The sequence below is a fragment of the Vigna umbellata genome, chromosome 5 (assembly GCF_029865625.1).
Source record: "Vigna umbellata cultivar VRB3 chromosome 5, Vumbellata_1.0, whole genome shotgun sequence".
In the NCBI taxonomy this organism is placed as follows: Eukaryota; Viridiplantae; Streptophyta; class Magnoliopsida; order Fabales; family Fabaceae; genus Vigna; species Vigna umbellata.
In genome coordinates this window covers 12,452,889-12,474,180 of record NC_142169.1, presented here as the reverse complement: position 1 = coordinate 12,474,180, position 21,292 = coordinate 12,452,889, and the positions used below count along the sequence as shown (strand labels likewise).

General features: G+C 32.8%; 2 protein-coding genes across 9 annotated transcripts; one reads left to right on the top strand and one right to left on the bottom strand.

Moving 5' to 3' along the window:
• The first annotated feature begins 1,746 nt into the window (after positions 1 to 1,746).
• LOC124843079 (spindle assembly checkpoint component) lies at positions 1,747 to 5,892 on the top strand. Of its 7 annotated transcripts, none has more exons than XM_088115200.1 (10): positions 1,749 to 1,976; positions 2,076 to 2,245; positions 2,458 to 2,520; positions 2,615 to 2,634; positions 2,729 to 2,773; positions 2,874 to 2,935; positions 3,826 to 3,962; positions 4,057 to 4,145; positions 4,649 to 4,784; positions 5,754 to 5,892. In XM_088115200.1, the coding sequence occupies exons 1-9, from the start codon at positions 1,898 to 1,900 to the stop codon at positions 4,776 to 4,778; spliced, it is 795 nt and encodes a 264-aa protein (XP_087971326.1). In that variant the 5' UTR covers positions 1,749 to 1,897; the 3' UTR covers positions 4,779 to 4,784; positions 5,754 to 5,892. The 7 variants fall into 7 exon arrangements, 6 of the variants coding, with proteins under 6 accessions (XP_087971327.1, XP_087971326.1, XP_047175667.1 ...); XR_015786606.1 differs by having other exon boundaries at positions 1,753 to 1,976; positions 4,057 to 4,177; positions 4,679 to 4,784; XM_088115199.1 differs by lacking the exon at positions 5,754 to 5,892 and having other exon boundaries at positions 1,752 to 1,976; positions 4,649 to 5,014.
• Positions 5,487 to 20,651, bottom strand: LOC124843080 (sulfatase and phosphatidylinositolglycan class N domain-containing protein). Of its 2 annotated transcripts, XM_047319716.2 has the most exons (18): positions 20,307 to 20,651; positions 20,033 to 20,224; positions 19,565 to 19,720; positions 18,791 to 19,084; positions 17,589 to 17,806; positions 17,414 to 17,488; positions 17,121 to 17,187; positions 16,472 to 16,794; positions 15,622 to 15,855; positions 15,353 to 15,540; positions 13,827 to 13,968; positions 13,630 to 13,738; positions 12,037 to 12,139; positions 11,761 to 11,938; positions 10,480 to 10,578; positions 10,345 to 10,403; positions 7,643 to 7,748; positions 5,487 to 6,089 (listed from the first exon to the last, which is right to left on the bottom strand). In XM_047319716.2, the coding sequence occupies exons 1-18, from the start codon at positions 20,518 to 20,520 to the stop codon at positions 5,925 to 5,927; spliced, it is 2,922 nt and encodes a 973-aa protein (XP_047175672.1). In that variant the 5' UTR covers positions 20,521 to 20,651; the 3' UTR covers positions 5,487 to 5,924. The 2 variants fall into 2 exon arrangements, with proteins under 2 accessions (XP_047175672.1, XP_087971324.1); XM_088115198.1 differs by lacking the exon at positions 15,622 to 15,855 and having other exon boundaries at positions 20,307 to 20,650.
• Positions 20,652 to 21,292: the final 641 nt, after the last annotated feature.

Genomic DNA, 21,292 nt, shown 5'->3' with positions numbered 1-21,292 from the left:
GGAAGAACCTTCCTTCGACAAACGAACCGGAAGAGACAACTCTGCCAACTTGAAGAGAACTACTCTAACCTTTGACACACACAAAGCACAAGCTTCTCCTATTCACAAGACTTGACAAGAGTAACTACTATCACTTGAGAACTTTCTCAGACAAACTGTATTCTCAAATGGCATAGATAAACCCTCTAAAAGGTTTTACAAAAGTATATATAGCATACTAGTCTGAAACGAAAAAGACCATTACAACTGCTAGTGATAATCGATTATTGTAAGTAATAATCGATTATTCAAGTTCGTTACAGGGTTTTCAGAAAGGTGATAATCGATTATCCTGCGCAATTTGGGTAGTTCTGATTCATATCAGAATAATAAATTATTTCAAGTAATAATCAATTATATGCGCGAATAATATTTATTTAAGAAAGCTCGTGATAATTGATTATTACACCAAATAATCGATTATCTGCGCAAACTTTCTAAAGATAGTAAAACTTTTAAGTGTTTACATTATCAAGGTTATTCCTATTACAATTGATTCTACATAGATGCTTTTAAATAAATTCTAACTAAAATCTTTAAGTAGCATCAACAAAATATTAATCTTCAAAACATCAATGTTCCTTATTGGTAACACAAAAGACTCTTTGACACTTAAGTCAGTAAAAAAATTAAAATCTTTATAAATATTATGTGTTAGTGTTTATAAGAATTAATACTCCTTAAAAAATATTAGTTGTATTTATAAGATCAACATAAATTTTGTAGTAATAAATAATAGTCAAACACGTTAAATTATTAAAATTTAATTATTGAGTTATTTTATAATTAAAAAACTTAATTTACCGTATTTAATCCTACAGGAACAATAATAAATATAGATATTAAAAAGATGCACTACTTTATAAGATTTCACGTGCAAAAACTATTAAGACATAAGAAATGTTTTTTTTAAGAAAAAAAACTTGCGAATAAATGATAAAAACAAAAATGAATGAGAGGGAAAAAAACGGAAGAAATGCAACCCTTACAAAAAGCTAAGTAAGAAAAAAAGTGAAAAGAAGGCGTAGAAATTATAACACTAAGTTGGTGTTAAGTGTGAGTGCAAGAGGAAGAATTCCAAATGTAATGTTAAATCTGAGGAAGAGAGAAGAACGCCAAAAAGTAAGGATTTTTGAGAGAGAAAGAGAGGAAGAATGCATAGCTTAGCGAGGAAGAAGAAAAGTATATTGTCATGTGTGAAATCCCACGTAGGTGTGGAAGATGAAAGCATTTCCTCTCAAAATGTATGCCCACGTGTCACAGAGTGGCATTGCCCAATGTAAGGATTCTATGTAACCACGTTTCGATGTTAGTGTGTTTAAATTTCTCTTTTTAATTAGTTCTGGTAATTTAGAATTTCTTTTGGTTCTATTACTTTTTAAAACTTTTTTTACTGTTTAAAGTGTATTATTCATTATTTTATGTAACGTGAAGAGTGTATTTAAATTTTTTTCTTTTAGTTAATTGGAGTAATTTAAGACTTTTTTATTGTATTATTTTTTTTTTAAATTGTTTAAAGTGTATTATTCATTATTCATATATGTGAGTGGGCAGTTGATACAGTGAAACAAACTAGTATTCTCTTCTATTTTATCTCTTTACTTTCCATACTATTATTTCCATATTATTATTGTTACTTGTGTTAAGGAAGGAAGCAGGTGCTAAATAGATATAAACAAATAGCACTTGATTCTCTATTATAATTTTAAATTATCACAAAAATAACTTCAAACAAACTTATTGGCCAACCTTGAAGAAAAAGTGTTACAAATAAATAGGTCAAACTTAGTTCAGTCTGTCGTCTATTTACAATTAAATAGGAGCGTTTAAATTTGGTCTGCGGAAGGTTCGGTAGAAAATGGCGGGAAGGGGAAGCGATTCGCAGAAACAACTGTTGAGCCTGATCCGCAATTTCGCCGCTGAGAAATCTCAAGGAGGTAATTCTGTCGCTTCGTTTTCAATTTCTCAATTTGACGGAAGAACAATTACAATGTGCATTTGATGCTATTGTGTGTTTGAAATATTGAATGGCGAAGAACGAAGAGTGGTGACTCTGAGAAAGCAAATCGCTAAGCTCACATCGGAACTGAGCATGGAATATGAGGAGCTGGAAAAGGCCAAACGCTGCAAAGAAATGGTCGAACAGGATCTTAAAGGCTTCGAAGTTCAATTGATGTTGAGTGAAGCTTCGAATCAAACACTAGAGGTTACTTAATGCTTAATCTGTCTGTTTAAACAAATTTTGCTATAACAATTTTAGGACAAAAAATTGAGACGAGTTTTTTCCTAGGTTAAAATTTACTTTTACGTTCTTATTTTTCTCTCTGTGAACTTCTTATAGAGAAATTTATTAAATCAGAAAGTTCTTTTCCATCTATTCTCTCACTTTCTTTTAATAGAGTTGAGTTGAACATGCAGGCGAGGGTATCTTTAATTCAAGACCAGATCTCTGCCGTTGGATCTGATTTGGAAACTCTCAAGGTAACTCATTCTCGCCGTTATAATGGATTTCAATTTTGTTGCTCTATAACTTGTCACTGACCTTTTTGTTTATATGTTGTGCTCTTGTGATCAGTTTGAAGAAGCAGCTTTGCGGTAAGACGTTGCCACTTTCTTGTGTTCTTTTCACGATTTTCCAAGTTAAATTGTTGCGTCAATAGACCTACAAATCTTCCATGTGTGTTTGCAGAGAGCAATTTTTCCACAACATGCTTCATATGAATGGCAAGATAAGGTTGTTGGCGTTAATAAAAATATGGTGCTCAATCGAAATTTACCATTCATAATGGAAATAACTTCACCACATATAGTTACTTATCCCTCACTAAATGCAGGAAATTCCAAGAAAGCATCATTATTTGCGACATTGATGCAGTAGATTGTACTGCTTCTAGAGGTACTGTTATTCTTTTCACCGTTATAGTCTATGCTTTATATGTAAGAATACAAGTCATAAAACACAGAGCTGGAGGATTCTTGTGTGGTAGCCTTTCTAGTATGAGATTAGTTTTTACTTAGTTTCGGTTCCTTGTCACAAAGTTCTCTTGCCATGTTTGGACAAGAACCAAATTGTATTTTTTTAGTACTCATGTTAGTGACCTCAAGCAATAGTCTCGTTTGTAAATCATTTTAATTCAGCAAACTTCTGTCGTCCAAAATTTCTGCCGATAGTTATTACTATATTTTGGTATACTATCTCAATACAGAAGATAAGGATATAGTAAACATGAAATAAGATTTTATTCCACTCGTATCAAATTTTAATGCACATATGTTTTATAGGTAATCTTGGCAACACAAATTGCTATATATATACACACACGTGTGTGTGTGTGTATGCATGTATTTTTTATTCTGATTTTAGTGAGGATTTCTTCAAGCATTCACTTCTCTTTGCCTACTTTCGAGTTGTATTGGAAGTGTTTGATCCTTGGCAGTTTCAAACTTTATTCCTGCCATCTAGTCAGGGGAAAAGTCAGGAACAAGATCCTGGCTACCCATACTGGTAGTGGCCTCACCATAAATTGGCTCGCAGCACACACTTTCATGCATGCATACAGTTTTCATCACATATACGTCACACTACCCCCTCCTAGTTTCCAATAATATTATTGATGATCCTGCTCCCCCCACGGGTAGCTCCTGGATCTGCGGTAGTAGTTAGATATCGTCATTTCTTTTCTCTTTACCTTTTGAATTTTAACGTAGTGTATTCTTATACAATTAAGCTTTTCTAGATAAAGACTTTTGCCTGGAAACTGAGGATCCAGTTTGATATTGTTTTAGATGAATCACGAGTAATAATTAAAGAGAATGATGCTGAAGTTGCTTTATGTGACCTTGAAAGTACACTTTCAGAGGTGATATCTCAAATCGCTAAAGAAAATGAGGAATACCAAGAAGAACAAAACATTTGTAAGAACGTAAGTTGAGAATCAAATACTAGAATGTCTAGGTTCCTTTGCTATCATTGTTTTCTTAGATTTACCTCTTTCTCATGATATGGAGAACCTGTAGGCTCAGCAGCAATTGATTGATTGTGAAAGAAAGGTGTTTGTAATGGGCATGATAGTCAAGGAAACAAAAGAATTGCAGGATCTGACCATATATCCTTACAAATATTCAGTTGTTTCAATAGGTTTGGCAATCTCTTCTGCATATGTTATGCAATCTCTTGTTCATGTTATGAGTTTGTTTCATTATCATGAAAGCACACTACTTTACGACGCACGATTGCACATGACGTTGGTCATTTTAATGGAAATGTTTCATTATCATATAAATTAGAATGCTCCGTCAATAAAATCTATTTAATCCTTTTTCATGTTGAGCTGTGGCCTAGAAACTATAGGAGGCAAATTTGAGTGGTGCAACAGTATAACTAACCAAATCCAGCTGATCATTATCTAGATTTGTCATTCGGTAAATCTCATAAAACATGAAAAAAAAGAATCGTAAATTTTATTGCGAAAAATACTGTGCACCCGTCTTCCAAAATTTGAGTACTAGTTATCTAGTTCGTGTGATCTTAGTCTCATTAATGTAGTTAAAGGATTTTAATTTATTAGCATAATTGGAACATATGTGTTATGTACTTAACTGGAAACAAGCAGTCTTCTAAATTGGAAGTGGCATACAGTTCACTTGGTGAGGAGCTACAAGTGAGATGCATATGTCCGAGTTGTCATGTGGACAATTTGGATTCTTTCAGCGAAATTCTGGCAAATCTGGAGAGATGACATTTTGTAAGTAATCTACTTCACGACCAAACAATTAAAATGTTGCTATTATCGCATTGGAGTGATACCGAGGAACTGAACTCTGCTCATTTTGTGTGGTTTATTCGGATATAACTTTCATTCTTAAGATAAATGACGACTTATTCCTGTCAAGCAGAACAACTTGTAATTTTTCTTATTTTGGCCTCTCATACTGTGTTAGCTACGGATCAATAATATATGCCAAATTTGTAATTTCTATGTTGTAATAATTTGAGTTGGAAATAAGATTTTATTTACAAATTAAACCATATTTTCTAGATTTTAAATAAATAATTTCAAATTGCTCATTCAAATTTTTAATTTATTTTTTAAATGTTTGAGCATTCAATATTTTTACATGATAAATTTCAACTTTCAAAAGAACGATTCAATTCAACTTGTTTGCACCTTACAAGCAAATGGTCCATCACATTTTCTTTTACAATTTTAATTTGTATATAAACTTGAGATAAAATGTTTTATTAAATAATTAAATAAATTTAAAAGAAAAACAAAAGTCATAATAAACTTTTAGTAAAATATTTAACAGGTAGCTTCCCTATTAAAAAATCGTGTAATTCGCTACCTCGCCAAAAGCGAATATTCGTGATTAAAATTGGGAGTTATATCAAGATAGAAAACCACAGATTCAAAGTTCTTTCCAGGTTTATTTTGACGAACAAGAGCTTTTAAAACTCTTTTAAGGGAACTTCTGACAAACTATTTGTTTTTAGAAAAACAAGAATTCATTTTTAAAATGTCATATCTCAAAGGTCAACCATTTCTCTTGAGATAATCTCACTAATAAATCCACCCGGATCTGGACATTTACAGCTCATATAACAAGAGGCCGTAATATAAAGAAGAAAAATGTTTAGATGTTGGTGAGGTACAATTTTTTCTGGCCTTTATCTGTGTTACTGATAACCACCAGTCGTTCTGAATCTTGAATAGATGGAAACGAATAAAGCGGTGGAAAACCAGTTGAAGAGCCAAAGTTTCAGTTCCAATAAGTCGGCGAGGACAGATAAGTTCTACTATGGAGCTCACAAAAATGTAGCTTAGCCAAGGTAGAAACAAAATACCGGGTCAGTCATAAACCATTCAGAGCCACTTTGTTGAAACCTAATTTGCCTTGCGTGTCGATGGTACTGCTGAATTGCACTGTATGTCTTTTGTGTATGTATTTGTGAGGGCAAAGAGTAACAGAACGAAGACAACTTGGGCACTCATGATGCCAAAATGACTGATACTATTTCCAATTTCCATCCAACTTCCCTTATTCCTAACCTGTCAACCATCAACTCAGTATATATATATGTATGAACTATTTTGAGAAACAAATAAAACGAGACAGCTAAAACATCACTGTGTTGTTGAAATAGGTATGCATAGACATATCTATACTAGTTAACATTTCAGGACTTGATTGAGCAGTTATTCACGTTAACAAAGCAACAAGCACACATTTAAAATTTTAATCTGCAGCAGTATTAAACAGGCACCCCAAATGCAATCCCTGTATTACGCATCCTCAAAAGTCAGATAAAGATCAATTAGCACCACAAAATAGAACCTTCATAAAGTGTTGAATATTTATGGATTAAGGATTAAATGTAGCTGACTTCAAAATATTCAGAAGAAATGTTAATTTAAAAAGTTTGTTTACTCATTCGGTCGGCACTTCTTGAATTCAAAAAATGCCATAACAATTCCCTCTATTACAATAAAAATATTATTTAGAAAAGTACAGTAAAGCCAAGTCCTTAACCTTAAAATTAAGGGTGATTTACTTTACAACAGTACCATTGTATATTCTTCCCCACATATGGACCAGAGAATAATGTGTTCTTCACAGCCCAACTTTTTACAATGTCTCTATATCTATCTATTCTAATTTTTAAAACTTTTAATTTACAACAGTAACTCAAGATACAAGCTGAGTGGTCAAAATGGAAAAAGACACGAGTTTTTTTTTTTTATAATTATAGAAATATGAAGCTAATTTATATAATTAGAAGTATCTAGATTATAAGTGTATTATTTAGGAACGTTTTTATTTATCCTATTATATCTTTATTATTAGAGGATATCAAATCTCTTCTATTTATTGTATTGGTTCGTTCTCAATATAAATAAAGCACCCATGCTGTCTTAGAAGCACAATTTCAACTCAATATTTCTCTCTTCCTATAGTTTTACATGGTATCTAGAGAACTTTTCAAAATCTTGTTAACCCCTGTAGACCCCCTATCTCTAAAGAAACTTCTTTTTGCAAACCTTTCTCCTAGGTTAGGTTCGCTTTCCTAGTTTTGGTACCACCTTCGACAAGTTTTTGGACAAATAGCCTGCACTACACTGATCTATCCAACTGTCCAAACATCATCATAAACGTCATAATAGACAAATACTGTAATATTTGAAGATTGACATTTATTTGATTGTGCCAAGACAGCAATCGATCACCCATATTCATATATTCCCTTCCAATCTTGAGTAAGATCTCGATTTTTACTACCATGCAAATAAATACACCAATGTACATCAGTAAATCCAATATTATGCAAAATCCACAAATTTCCTAGTGCTAGATTTGAAGATCTTACGGGCATGTTGCGAATGAATAATACTTACTAATTCAAGAGAAAGTGTTGTTCTGACATAGATATTTAGGAGGTAACAGAAAAACTCTAAAAATCATTAGATATTTGTTTCCCTATTTGCCAACAATTGTTATTTCCTTTTTAAGCATAGTCATTTATCCTAGAAAAGGGGAATTAGAGTGAACACAGTCCTTTTTTTTTTCAATTTATAAGAAATTAGAAGGAACAGGGTGAGTGTACCAGGAAGAAGAAGTGAATGGTCATCACGTCTGAGAACAATATAACAAGAAAATAGCATCCCATCCTTGGAACTTGGTTTAGTTTGGTAATCGCACTAAATGCACATCTGCAGTTCAGTCCATTGCAAGCAATATAAGATAGAAAGTTCTATAAAATATTTAGAACTACTACAACTATCATTGCTAATAATGTTAGTGAAAATCAAAAAGCCCAAGAAATTGCTAATATTGTAAAGTTCAATAACAATGCAAAAAACACCATTATGAATTATGTTGAATCTACAGATTATACCACTGAATATTCTTTCTCCCTCTACCTTGTTTCGAAACAGAAAATGTAAAGAGATTTAGCAAGTTTTTATCTATTTGGCTAAATAAAAATGAGATGTATTAAGGATGCACGATGTACAATATTTAGCAACCGATCAAACTAGGCAATGTAATTATTCTTGTACCCAAGGGTACCCACCCTCAGAACGATTTTGATGGGTTCCCCTGCTTTGGTTTGGGACAAGTCCAGGATAAGTTTTGCTCAAGTTTCAATGTCAGCAATGAAGGCAATGGTGATACTCGTTATACATATTTAAGGCTTAAATATTTCCAGTCCCCATAATTTGGAGTTTACTTTTGGTCCCTCAAATTTAAAGTGGCTTGCTTTGGTCCATCTATCCCAAATAGCATTTAAGATTTTGCTTACGTGCCCAAAAAATTACAAGTCAATTCCATAACTGATCGGAAGAAGTGGCAGCTATGCTAGAGTTAGGTTAAACTAGTGAAACATAAGTAAACGGAAATGTAAGGCCTGTACTCCAAATTGGTTCAAATAGATACAAGCAGGAAAACGAGTAGGCTAGCTGCACCATTCTCAATACCGGTGTGCTACAATTAAGCTTGGGTTGTGTTTACACTGTGCTCGGTTGCTATCAATAACAACCTACTTAGGCATCTACATTCTTTTCATCAAACAACCACACCATGCATTGTTTTCCTCCTATCAACGTATTCACTTTTACAACATTAAGATAAGAGATTAAGCATTCTAAAACATTATTTTTTTCAAATTACAAGGACTGAAAAGAAAAATTTTAAAATTTGAAGCACTGAAAAAGAACATATCCCAAATTTGAAGGACTAATATATGTAAACATATATTTAATTATGTGTATATCTTGCAAGATGTGATTCCTCCACCTCTATTTCTTTTCATTTCCCACTCTCCTTTTCCCTTTCTCTCTCATGACACACATAAACAATTCATCATAGACAATATTTGGAAACGTGATGAAGTGAGAGTAGGCTAAGTTACATGATAACAGAATAAGTTATTGAACAGTTCATATCTCTTGTATGATTTGTAGAGATCGTACACCAAATCGGTTTTAGTTATTGAACAGTTACATGATCCCTTAATCAGTTTTAGCACATCTCTTGTGAGAAACCCAAATTTTTCTTTGCCTTCCAAAATTAGTCTGACAATTTGGGCTCATCTTGGGTAGTTCTTCTCATTAAGACGCCAAAGGGGATAGAAAGATTTCCTGTCAGTTAAACCTAGGGCTCTTGTACCAAGAATGCTTAAGGAATTTTCAAATTCACATGACCAAATATTTAGATCCCTTAATCGGTTTTAGCACATCTCGTGAGAAACCCAAATTTTTCTTTGCCTTCCAAAATTAGTTTGACAATTTGGGCTCATTTTGGGTAGTTCTTCTCATTTAGACGCCAAAGGGAATAGAAAGATTTCCTAGTCAGTTAAACCTAGGGCTCGTATACCAAGTAAAAGTTAAAAAGGAAGACTTTCTTGTACTATTCAAACACAAAAGTACTACTTACATAGAAAAATTACATCAAAGTTCATTCCTTGATTCAAGGAACAAAAAAAAATAAATCAAAGTAAAATAAGTAATAGCTACTATACTATTTTCTTAAAACAACAAAAATCATATCCCTGATTTTGCAATATCTTTAGCTCCTACATGTAAAAGTGGCTCACTCTCTTACAACACTTTTACTTGCTCAGGTTCTTACATTTTATTGCTTGCTCCTTCACTCACTAATCACAATTTGTATTTTGGTCATGCACTCCTTGAATTTTAGAACCTTTCTCCTAAGGAATTTGGACCTTACACATGCAATTACATAGAGATTTGTTAGGTTTCAGAAGGAAGATTAAATTTAGATGAGAATTAGAGTTTTGGGTTCAAAGGGTGATGAAGTGGGTTAAATGATTTTAAGTTTTGGAAAGCTTGGTGGCTTTAGATTTGAGAACTACATATGGGTAGCTTAGACAAACAAGGTTTGGACAGAGATAGTTCGAAGTACCTATGAACTGAACATGAGAGGCAAAGAAACCCAACCCCTGACAAGGACAATGATGGGTACTAATTGATATCCTTGACGGTGATAAGTACAAGAACAAAGACTTGTTGGGGATTAAGGTGCAGGGGCAGCGAAAGCTGCTTCCTTTCCAACAAGTAAAAATCAAACCTTGAAGGACATATAAATCTACTGTGGGAAGAATTGTTGGTATTTTGTTTTTAAAATGATAATGGTGACAAAAGTTTGTATAACCACATATCATTCACTTGAGATGTTGGACTTATAGTAAAAGAAATAAGACACTGATTTTAAGAAAATCACGTCCCAGAAATAATATTGTGGAATAGTTATAAATAACATTACATGTAAATTTGCAAATGCACTTACATAACAAGCATGAAGGGTATAAATAACTTGAAGATAAGTAGCGCTGCCATAAGGAAGGGCTGCATTAGAGAAGAAACATATCAGGTCAAAAAGTTTATTAGTGATACATAAGATTTCAAAAGAATTTTCACTTACACTAAAGATGGTAATGAACCGATAGACTGATGAAATCTCAAAACTAGCAATACTTGCAAAATTTCCGGTTCCAAAGAAGGCAACATTGAATAAAACCATCTGCATGATACAATAGTTGGTTTACATGTAAAATCAACCATCAAACTATCAATTACATGAAATTATTAGTAATTACTTATTTAGAGCTCATCTGATTTACATTATGAAATAAAAAAGTATGCATAATTCTAGATGCATTAGTTCAAGCTGAGTCTTAATAAACTCTACAAGGTATCAGCTAAACGAATACTACATTTTCTTTTACTAAGTTTTTGTATACTTCTATTTATGCTTTTTCGGGTCGTTCAGAGAAAAAGCCAATGAACCAAAGAGATGTTTATCATGTTCTAATAAAATCAATTTTACACACCCACCAGATTGCAACTGACAGCTATATACAGCCTTGAGCTAAGTATGTAACTAAACTAACTGACTTGAGATAAGTTAGATGTACAGCTGTCAACCTAGAAAAATTTCTAACAGTAATGACAACAATGATAGCAACAATATAGTGGTAATGTTACGAATCTGGGTAAGAATCCTAACTTTCTACCTCACTCACACACTTCAGTAAAACTCACAACAAGAAATGGTAATGAATCGGTTGTATTCACATCAAAGAATCAAGAATACAACTGGAAAAAACCGGGAGCTTAACCTCCTTCACCAGGTCTGAACCGGTCTACAACTCAAAGTACAAAAATCTCTAGTGGCAACAATAAAAGAGGTCCTTTTATAAAGACCCTTTTCCCGCCCCACTTAACTGTTTAGCAGTTAAGTACTCTTCCTCACCTTTCTCCTTTCATAAACCCTCCATGTCCTAACAGGTAATGACTAGAGACAGTGATGATCATCACAGTGATAGCAATAATGACTGTTGTGGCAATAGTGGTATTAGTAATGATGGTGACAACAATAGTTGTGGTAGTATTAGTGTTAGAAGAACCAAGAAGTTGTAGTAGTATGGAATTCTCAATGGTGACAACAATATTTGTATTGTAGTAGCCTTGATAATTGGTTTTTAAGGGTGACTTCCCCAAGTAAATGGGTGTTATTCTATTATCAAATGTCCTTAGTGAAAAAGTAACAGCGTGAATGAGGAAATGCATGACTTCGGATGTAAATTGGTTTTCTGTATTTTTTTTTTAAAATCTCAAGGTTAACTAAGCTTTAAAACAAGGAAGTTAAGATTTAACTAAGTTATATTATGAAGCAAAAAAGACAGGAAAGAACTAAACTTACAAAGACCAATGGGATCCTTGCATCAGATAACTGCAAAGATCTATAATCAGATCCATGGATAAGATCATTAGTGGAATCTGAAGATTTATTCACAATGTTTAAGTTGAGAAGCGTATTTTCAAGTAATATCCATGCCATGAGTACAAGAGCAAGAGCAGCATAGAACATAGCTTCATATCTGCACAAGTTTCAAGAGGTACAGGTAAAGACAAATGCATCAAGACATCAACAAGACTACAAAAGCAACTGAAGAAAGACTGGTAAATAAGATAATACCCAATGGAGAGAAGAAGGAACGGAGGTGCAAAGCCAAGAAACATGGAAGTAAGTCGAGATAATAGGCTATTTTCAGAGAACAGCGGGAGAACCATTGAAAACCCTGAAGAATTAGTTAATATCAATCAACAACAGATAATCAGCAAATTTAAATATCTCATCAACAGGTAATTTATTAATTAGAAATTATGTTAAATATGTAAGATTGTAAGTATCAAACAATCCTACGAATTTCTAAAACTGCAAAATATCTCATGCACAGGTAATTTATTAATTAGAAATTATGTTAAATATGTAAGTATCAAACAATCCTATGAGTTTCTAAAACTTTATCTGAAGAGTATTGCTTGTAGCTTTGAACATTCAAATGCCAAATTCTATAGCGCATACAAATACAAATAATAGTAGAAATCTATATCAATTACCCTAACCAAATAATCCCCATTGAATTTGTCTGTTAGGTATGTTAAATGAAACTGATTTCTGATATTTGCACTCACGTGAGAATAAAATAGAATTTCAAGTCTCGTAGTCTCGACCCTATTTCAAGCGAAGGAATTTTTGTTCAAATGAGGATACTACATCTAACACTTGTCTCTACCAAATTTTCACTGAAATGATGGATTTTTTTGCTCAAGTGAGACAATTTTCACTGAAATTATTTCTCTTTTCTTCTTCTGTGTTGTTTATTTGTTTATTTTAACATTAATTAATTTAAATGTGAATGTTAACAAATGTGATAAGTGATGAATGAATGAAGTGTATTTGAACGATACTGTATGATATGGTTGTTGAGAAAACAGTTATTTTCAGAGAGGGAATACTATGTTGAGACATTTAGGTTCTGTATTTGTTAGGAAATGGAATGTTTATGTGAGAAGAAAATATAGGAGAAAGTAGTTAGTGGTTGGGTGGTTTTGAGGAGTTAGTCTTCTGTATAGGAAGACTATATATAGATGGGCATTCCTATGTCCTGGGGGATGTTTTTTGGTCTGTTTTAGACATTAGACAGGATTGTGAAGAGTCCTGTGGAAAGGGATACATTGTCCCTTGGCTTGGTACATGTTGTTTTGTCATCCTAAATCAACAATACAAGGTCTTTTCAGTGAATTAATGTGTGAGTTGCAATTATCAAGTTTCTACTATCAAGAAACGTAACATGGTTCCCTATGAAAAGGGAAGTTTATTTTGAAAAACTTTATGAATATTGATGTAAATATTATGCAAATATATGTTTAGATTATCTTAATTAGTAGTAATGTTACAATTAATCGGATGTTATTTATTTGTATTAATTACTTCTAGCCTTTATAAAGTTTGCATCATGTTATTGAGATACACGGATTCAGAATTTCTATCTTTCTTTTATGCAAGAGGGAGAATGACACTTGGCACATTCGAAAATTTCCTCCCTCATTTTCTAAGTTTACATTATATATATATATATATATATATATATATATATATATATATATATATATATAAACAATGGTAAATTAACATGTGAAAATTGTGTATTTTGAGATCGAACAACAAAAAAGTTGGATGACAAACAAATTCAGGCAAACAAAGAATCAAAACTTCCATCTATACCAGCAACAGACCAATTTATCAATTGGTGGGATGCAAGCAACTCTTGCTTTTCAGCTCTGTGAACAGTTGATAAATACACCATGACTGAAGACAAACCAACCAAAAGAGCCTGGTGATGGACAAGTAAAGGAAATTAGTCAAATTGTGATACATAACTAAGGTTCCAAACTCAATGGCAGAGATGTTATGATATGCACCTGTAAGTAAAATAGAGATGAAAAACTGGAACTTTTTGACTTGCAATGGCATATGCTTTGCCAATACTTCCTAACGCCCGCATGAAAATCTAGCCATCTTGCAATTATTGCAATAATGATAATAATAATCCCACTACAAACACTGTAAACATAATAATTCGATATGCTTAAGTTTAGGTTCAGAATGTGTTAGAAAATGGTGGGCTGCAAAAACAACAAACCAAGCAGAAGAAAGAAATAACCTCAACATGAGAAAAAGCAAAATGCTGTTCGAGATCACTCTTTCAAGACATATTAAGGTAGCGTGCATTTGGTACCAGTGTTTGCACAGTATGGAACAGACCATATATGTTATATATTATGTTTGGTATATTTTGTTAATAGAACAAAAGTGGGCATAGGCTTCCAAACGTGATACTATCTGGTTTAATGGAAAAGGTAGAGAACCGTCTAGAACAGAACAGTAGCATTAAATTAATTGTTTGAATGACAAAAGTACTAATAAGTTTTACTTCTCTTTTCCTTCTTGATGTCTAGTAGCATGACAGAGATAGCACATCAATTTCATAATGTTGCAGTTAGAGACTGGATTGCAAAAGTCTCAGTTAATTGCACTTTTTAAATAACTAATTTCAATAACATTTCTCACATCCTTTTTGGTTTGTCTACACAAAACACCTCCACTCAACAAAACATTTAAATTAGAATTCAGGGAAGGAGTGTGATGAGTAGCTTGCCACAAAACATATTAATCTTTTTATATCACTATAATTTTTTTCAAATTTAATTTTAATTGGTTTTCACTATAGTTATTAAAGCCTTAGAAGATGTTGCATATAAATTATAAAAATTATTATTAAAGGAAAAAAATTGAATATCCAATTCAAGGAAATATGAGGGCTGTGACCAAAAAAATTCATGGCACCACCAGAACATGTTTCCTTGAAATGAGAGGAACTCTGAAAAGCAAACTTCTGCGGTGTTTTGCAATCCTAAGAAGACACAATCCTCAATTCCAATGTTTTTCTTTTGCTTTCTAATAAATAAAACATTAAAATATTTTTTAAAAAACTAAATAAGCAATATATGCTAGAAATGAATATCATAAAAATATCATGCGTAAGTTAAATTTAAATTTTTTAATATCAAAAAGTGTTTTGTAACTTTTTTTTTCCACTGTCTTTTCCACCCATCCAAAACAAGCTAAGAGAAATTTTTTTCTACGTATTTCCCTGTTATTTTATCTTTCCAAACAACTATTCTTTTACCAATAATAGTTTTATTCTTTATAATTATTGTCTTCCTAATTCTTTCTTCTTAGTTTCATCTGTAATCTAACAAAAGCAAAAGATGTATATGTATGTCTGGGTTAATTAGAAACATTATTCTATTCAATTTAGGTACCAACATAAGACAAAACATTGGATCCTGTTTTGCCTTATAGCCACCAAACAGTAACAAAACAAAATGTCCTTTGGATTTCTTTTGCATAATGGCAAAATATATATTCAGTGGAAGTGACTTACACTAATTCATTGTTGTCAGGGATTTCTGCTGGCATCAATGTGAAAAGAGACAAAAGCCAGCACGCTATGCAAACATATATTGGTATACCAGATCTCCAGGGGATTGACTTAAAGAGATAAAATGAAGCAGTGGCCCCAGCAATCAAAAAACACCATGTGTAGAGCTTCCTCTCAGTGAAGCTGTTAACCTACAATGCAAGCCAAAAATTCCTTTATCAGATAGATTACAACATTACTAGGTTACAAAATATTACAACAAACGCTCATACCAGGAACTCAAGAATGAAAACTGAGATAGCAATGGTGGCTAGAAGCTTGATGATATAATTCATTCTCCTTCTAGATACTTGCTTCCATAATGTATTTATAAACTTGTATTCACTAATTATTTGAACCCATAAAAAAGAAGTCGTAATCATGTATGCATGGTAAAGAGGAGGAGACTGCTCCAGCAACAAAAGCAAGCTAAGCATGCCCGTCAAGATAGACCCATATACATATATCTGCAAAAGGTAATTTATTTATGTATTTAATTGATGGAAACTAAAATAAAACAATTTATGCTCATGAAATCAATATGAATCAATCATCTTCAACCAAGAATCTTAATCAACTGACTTCCATATAATTCATAAATAGTCATATTCTTAGAAAGTGAACTTTAACTCTAACTCAATCTCACAAAATTAGTTTATAAGGTGAGATTTGCATTCACTTATATACTATAATTTGTTCATATCTTTATTTGATGTAAAATCTTTAACACGAGGACTAGACATCTCATGTGTGGGAACTAGATAGTAGTGGGTTTTTCGATGGTGGCCTAAAAATGGTGGCTTGATAGGCTCAACAAAACATTATTATAATCGACTTTGATATGATCTCAAAAAGTGAACTTTAATCCTAATTATATCTCAATATCAATTTGAAGGTGATATTTGCACTCACTTATATACTATAATCTACTCATATCCCTAGTCCATATGAAGTCTCCAACATATATAATATGTACATGCTTCTCCATAAAATATCTTTTATTTTCTTCCTCATGATGTAATATGCAACTCACAAGAAATTAAGAAATATCATTTGGAAAAGCTAAGCTTACACAAACATTACTTTTCCACGGTTATTTTTCTGAAGTGTCTCCTCCATTCCGAAAGAATTTCCTGGCAATGACGTATAAGACTGCAGAACATGAAGAAGAAGATAGATCATCCAACCAACATACCCAAGGGTAATTACAGACATGAGCATCAGCCAGTCGTAAGTCTGAAAATAGTGAAGCCCTTGCAGAGCCAAACTTCTGAGGTTTTGGGAAAGATTCATTGCAGCTTCATAATCTCTTGCTGATATCAAACCCTCAATTTTGTCCAGTGTAGAAGAATAATGAGACAGTGGTTTGAAAGGTTTAAAATATAAAGAGTTTGACCGCTTAATATCTGATATTGTCAATGAAAAACTTTGATAAGGAACTCTTCCATCCATTTTACTCTATCATTTTGTTTGAAAGAAAAATGACATTTTTTGTTATTACTTTCATATTAACATTTTGCTCATGAATTGGCTTTGTGAAAATCTTTATATTTTCTCATTAATAGTTAATTCCTTTGGCAATTCTGTCTACACAGAAAACTATATCTATAAACACACCCAAGTTTGCATGCTTCAAAATCCTTTGACACAAACAAAGAAAAAGAAACCATGGTGAAACCAACGAGAAAATTGGTACATATCAAAGATAATAATTAATGTAAGCAAAGGATACATGATTTGCGAAGAAATTGGTTCAGTATTTCTTTTGTATTGGATAAGACAGCTTCAACTTCATCAGCCTGAAACATAATAAAATTACATCTCAGATCATCCACTCATTAATAGTCCTTTTGTCATGTAGAGAATTTTTACTTTCCTATATGCTTTAGTACAACTATGACAATGAAAATACATAAAAGATTATAACATTCTCATGAAAATAATGAATGAAACACATTAGTCAGCTATCATGAAAGTTAACAATAAATTCTTCATCATACACAAGTCAAAACAAGAGGAAGATACCTTGGTCATGTTAATGTAATCTAGGGGTAAACTTCCAACTGAATTAACAGGACATGGCAGACCAAGCAGAGTAGACTGTCAAAAAACCAAGTAGATTAGATAAATGAAACCAAAGGATGGTTGAAGAAATATACACTACAATATGAAACCCTTAAGCAAAAATAAATTTTACAACCATGAGGGGTGCAATATCAGCCTGATTGACATCCACCCTTTCTAGGTCATGCAAGCCCCATTCAACTGGTGTTGGTGCATCATGCACATGGTCATCAACAAACTTAAATCCACAATCAGAATGGTTGTTGCTAGATATTGGCTTTGGATACTTAACACCAGCTCCCCAGGCAACAAGCGGAGTATCAGTGTTTGAAGGATGCCCATCTCCATGGCTTCCTATGATTAGAAGTTACATAAAAAAAAAATAAAAAAAAAAACCATTACTTTAATCAAATAATAACTTTTGTAGGAAAAGCCACAAAAAGAAATTAAAGTATTGAGAAATTGAAGATTCTATCAAGCCCAAGGCAAGGTCTAACGCTGGGAGACGCAACTTAATGCATCATTTCATGACCGTCTCCGTATGGGGGAATAAATAGTAAACAAGTGGGATGGAAAAGCATTGCAATCACATAGATTCCAAATGTAAAACTAAAAAGATCATTTCAAATGCAAGTTTAGCAAAATACATAAAAACCAGCCTAAAATCTTAAAGGCTTGGAGATGACAATTGAAGATTGCAACATAACTCGTGTTCAACAGTATAGGTATTTGGATCTATAGCATAAAGTGAAAAAAATTAAAAGAACTGTAATCAAAGTATTTAAGCTAGGTGAACGAAATGGAGAAATACTTTAGGTGTTTTTGATTGAATTTGTCAATATGAGCTACATGTGGCCAACCCCACATAGTACAAAAAGGCTTTAGTTTTTCATTTTGTAAGAATTTAGAGAAGTGATAACAAAAAGCAATAAAGAAAAATGGAAGCTAATAATCCAAGTGTCAAAGTTGTGTTTTATGACATTATCTTTTCAATTTAACTCATGGAATAAGGATCCGTTTGGGATAACCTGTTTGGGCATGAAAGCAGCTTTTTTTTACCTTCCTCTAACCTCACTTTTAGCTTATTTAAGCAGGCTTCACAGTCACATTTACAAATAAGCTCTAATTTGATTAAAATATGCAATCTTGATTCAAACTAAGCATTGTTATTATTTGTTTAATTGGTCGTCAATATTAAGAAGCTAATAAGTGGTAGATATGGAGACATCCTTTTTACAAATAAATACTTGCTAACATCTACTATACTTAAATCAAGATACTTTTGTTTGAGATGAGGTAAAATATTATCCACACACATATGATAAAATGATTTGCAACCTTTGTCACTCATTCCATGATCTGCAGTAAAAATGTATGCTGTACGATTGTCCTTGAAATAATCTTGGACAAGATTATAAACACTTTCGGCTACATGGTCAACAACCTTAACATTGTTGAGATAGATGGAAGAATAGGGCTTATGTGCATGGCCATTAGAGTCACATCCAAGCAAGTGGAGGAATACAACAAGATTATCCTGCTGAAGCAACTCCTTTAATTTTGGGTCTTCTCTGGACCTATTAAGAAGGCTTTGAAATTTGTCTAGAGACCACATGTCCAGGAATGATGCATCTGCGTGAAGAATCAACAATACTAAATTGATGAATGAATGAAATTAAGGATTAGAGAATTAATGAAGTATTTTTGTGCATGGTAAATATTTTATTTTCCAGTTAGTATACTACAACCCAGGATCCCGGTAACTTCTTATTAGCATGAAAATTTTACAATATAGCATTTTGATCAAAAGGAACAAGGTTAAATATTAGACCTTTTTCACATTTTTTAAGTACTTGCATGCATGGAATTATAGTAGAAAGGCAGTAAACACCATGAAAATTGTAGAAAGGCAATAAAATAAAAGTACACGAATAGCCACATTTCATGTCAATGTCTATGAGGTGGAAATCATTAAGTAAAGCTGTAATGTTTAGACAAAAACTGAGTTTCTCAATATTCATGCTACTGGGCCAGTCAACTGATGAGAAAAGGTAGGTAGGGCTGGGAAGGCATCAAACAAGAAATAATAACGGGTGATGGATTATGTCAAACCAGTTGCAAAGTCTTCAAACTCATGGGGGTAAGTATCCCAAGTGGAATGCTCCAAGGCACTACAGAAAATGGGAACTATATCAGGACTCCCAAAAGAAATGGTATGCCGGCTTCTGTTAAACACCGAATCGAACTCAACAGGATTAGCCTTCCACCCTGCAAGGAACCAAAACCACTCTTTAAGCACACACACAAACAATAAGAAGAAAATTTAAGCTAATTTTAACTTCATACACACACTAAAAAGTAAAAAATGTCAGAAAGCTTATACAAATTAGCTTATAGGAGAACTTAATTTCATTTTAATTTTTTTTTCTTCTATTTTGTCTCTCTTTGAAGTCCTTAAGCATAAGTGTATCCAAAACGACTCTGGTTCTGTTTAAGGTGAGGACTGAGGAAAGAAAAAAATACCGAAGCGTTTTCAGGACAACAATGTCATGTTAAACAAAGAAGAAGAAGGAAACCAACCTTTTGTAACGGCACTGGGATCTTCATAGAAGCCAGCAATTATGGAAACATGGCCAGGCCTGGATTCTGTGGGAGGCCTAGCATGAGAAACCCCCCAACGACCCTGCCTTTCGATTATGCCCCTGAGAAACGGCGCTCGGTGATTCCCTTCCGCGTCAAGCTCGAAAAACTTGTCAGCGCGCAAACCATCAGCTACGTTCCAATTTGAATACGATAAGTATCTGATTAATCGATTTAGGTTAAAGCAGAGAGAGAAGAATGGAGTGAACGGTACCAACGAGGAGGACGAGGCGTTTGGCAGGGGCAGCAAAGCGAGGAGTAACGGGATCGACGCCATGGACAATGGGAGTCTTGAAATAGATATCAAAAATGCTGAGCATGTAAACGGCGTGCAGAACGACGCCCAGCGCCACCAGCCATCTCTCCCTTCTCCTCAACCACTTTCTTCCCCTCTCCTCTCTGTTTCCTAAGATCCCATCGCTACGCATTCTTCTTTTCTTTTCTTTTTTTTCTACTTCTGAGAGTGATTAGTACTGGAGCACTTACTGAACAGCACTGGAGCTATATGTGAAATGTAAGTGTCTGCTAACTCGCAAGGCCGTGTAAGAAATCCGACTTTAGTGGGTCCATAAATAAAATATATGAAAAACATAACATGTTTACGTTACATGTTACATACTGGTATTTGTACCTGTGAAATTTTTAAAAAATTGAATATATTCATAAAATAAATTTAAGTTCATAAAAATATAAATTAAAATTTAATATAAACATTTTATTTTATAAATTTAAATAATGATATTTTTATTTGATTTGTTATTGTGCTTAAATTTATTTTCATTTGAAGTAATGAAATTTATAGAATCGCCATTTATAAAAATGTAAAAATTCAAATATCGTTCAAGGAAATACTTTTATTTGTATTTAGAGTTAAGAATTAATGACGTTATGTATGAGTTGAATGAATGGCAAAGTAGTATTTTATATTAGTGTGCTGTATATGTTTGTGTTGGTATTGTAATTCGAAATACAACAGTAAATATATTGGGTTGTTATAATAAATAAGTATTGTATTTAGGAATTTGACAAAAAAGTATAATATTTTAACTAGTTTGATCGGTTGTAAAACAATTTAAGTATAAAAACGTGTTTGTATACGTGAGAGTGTTGTAAAATTAATGAAGTTTCAAATTATCAGGTTTTGGAAGTTTTTTCTTGAATGTAGCTCTAGGTTGACACCTAGAATCTAGTTTATTGTCT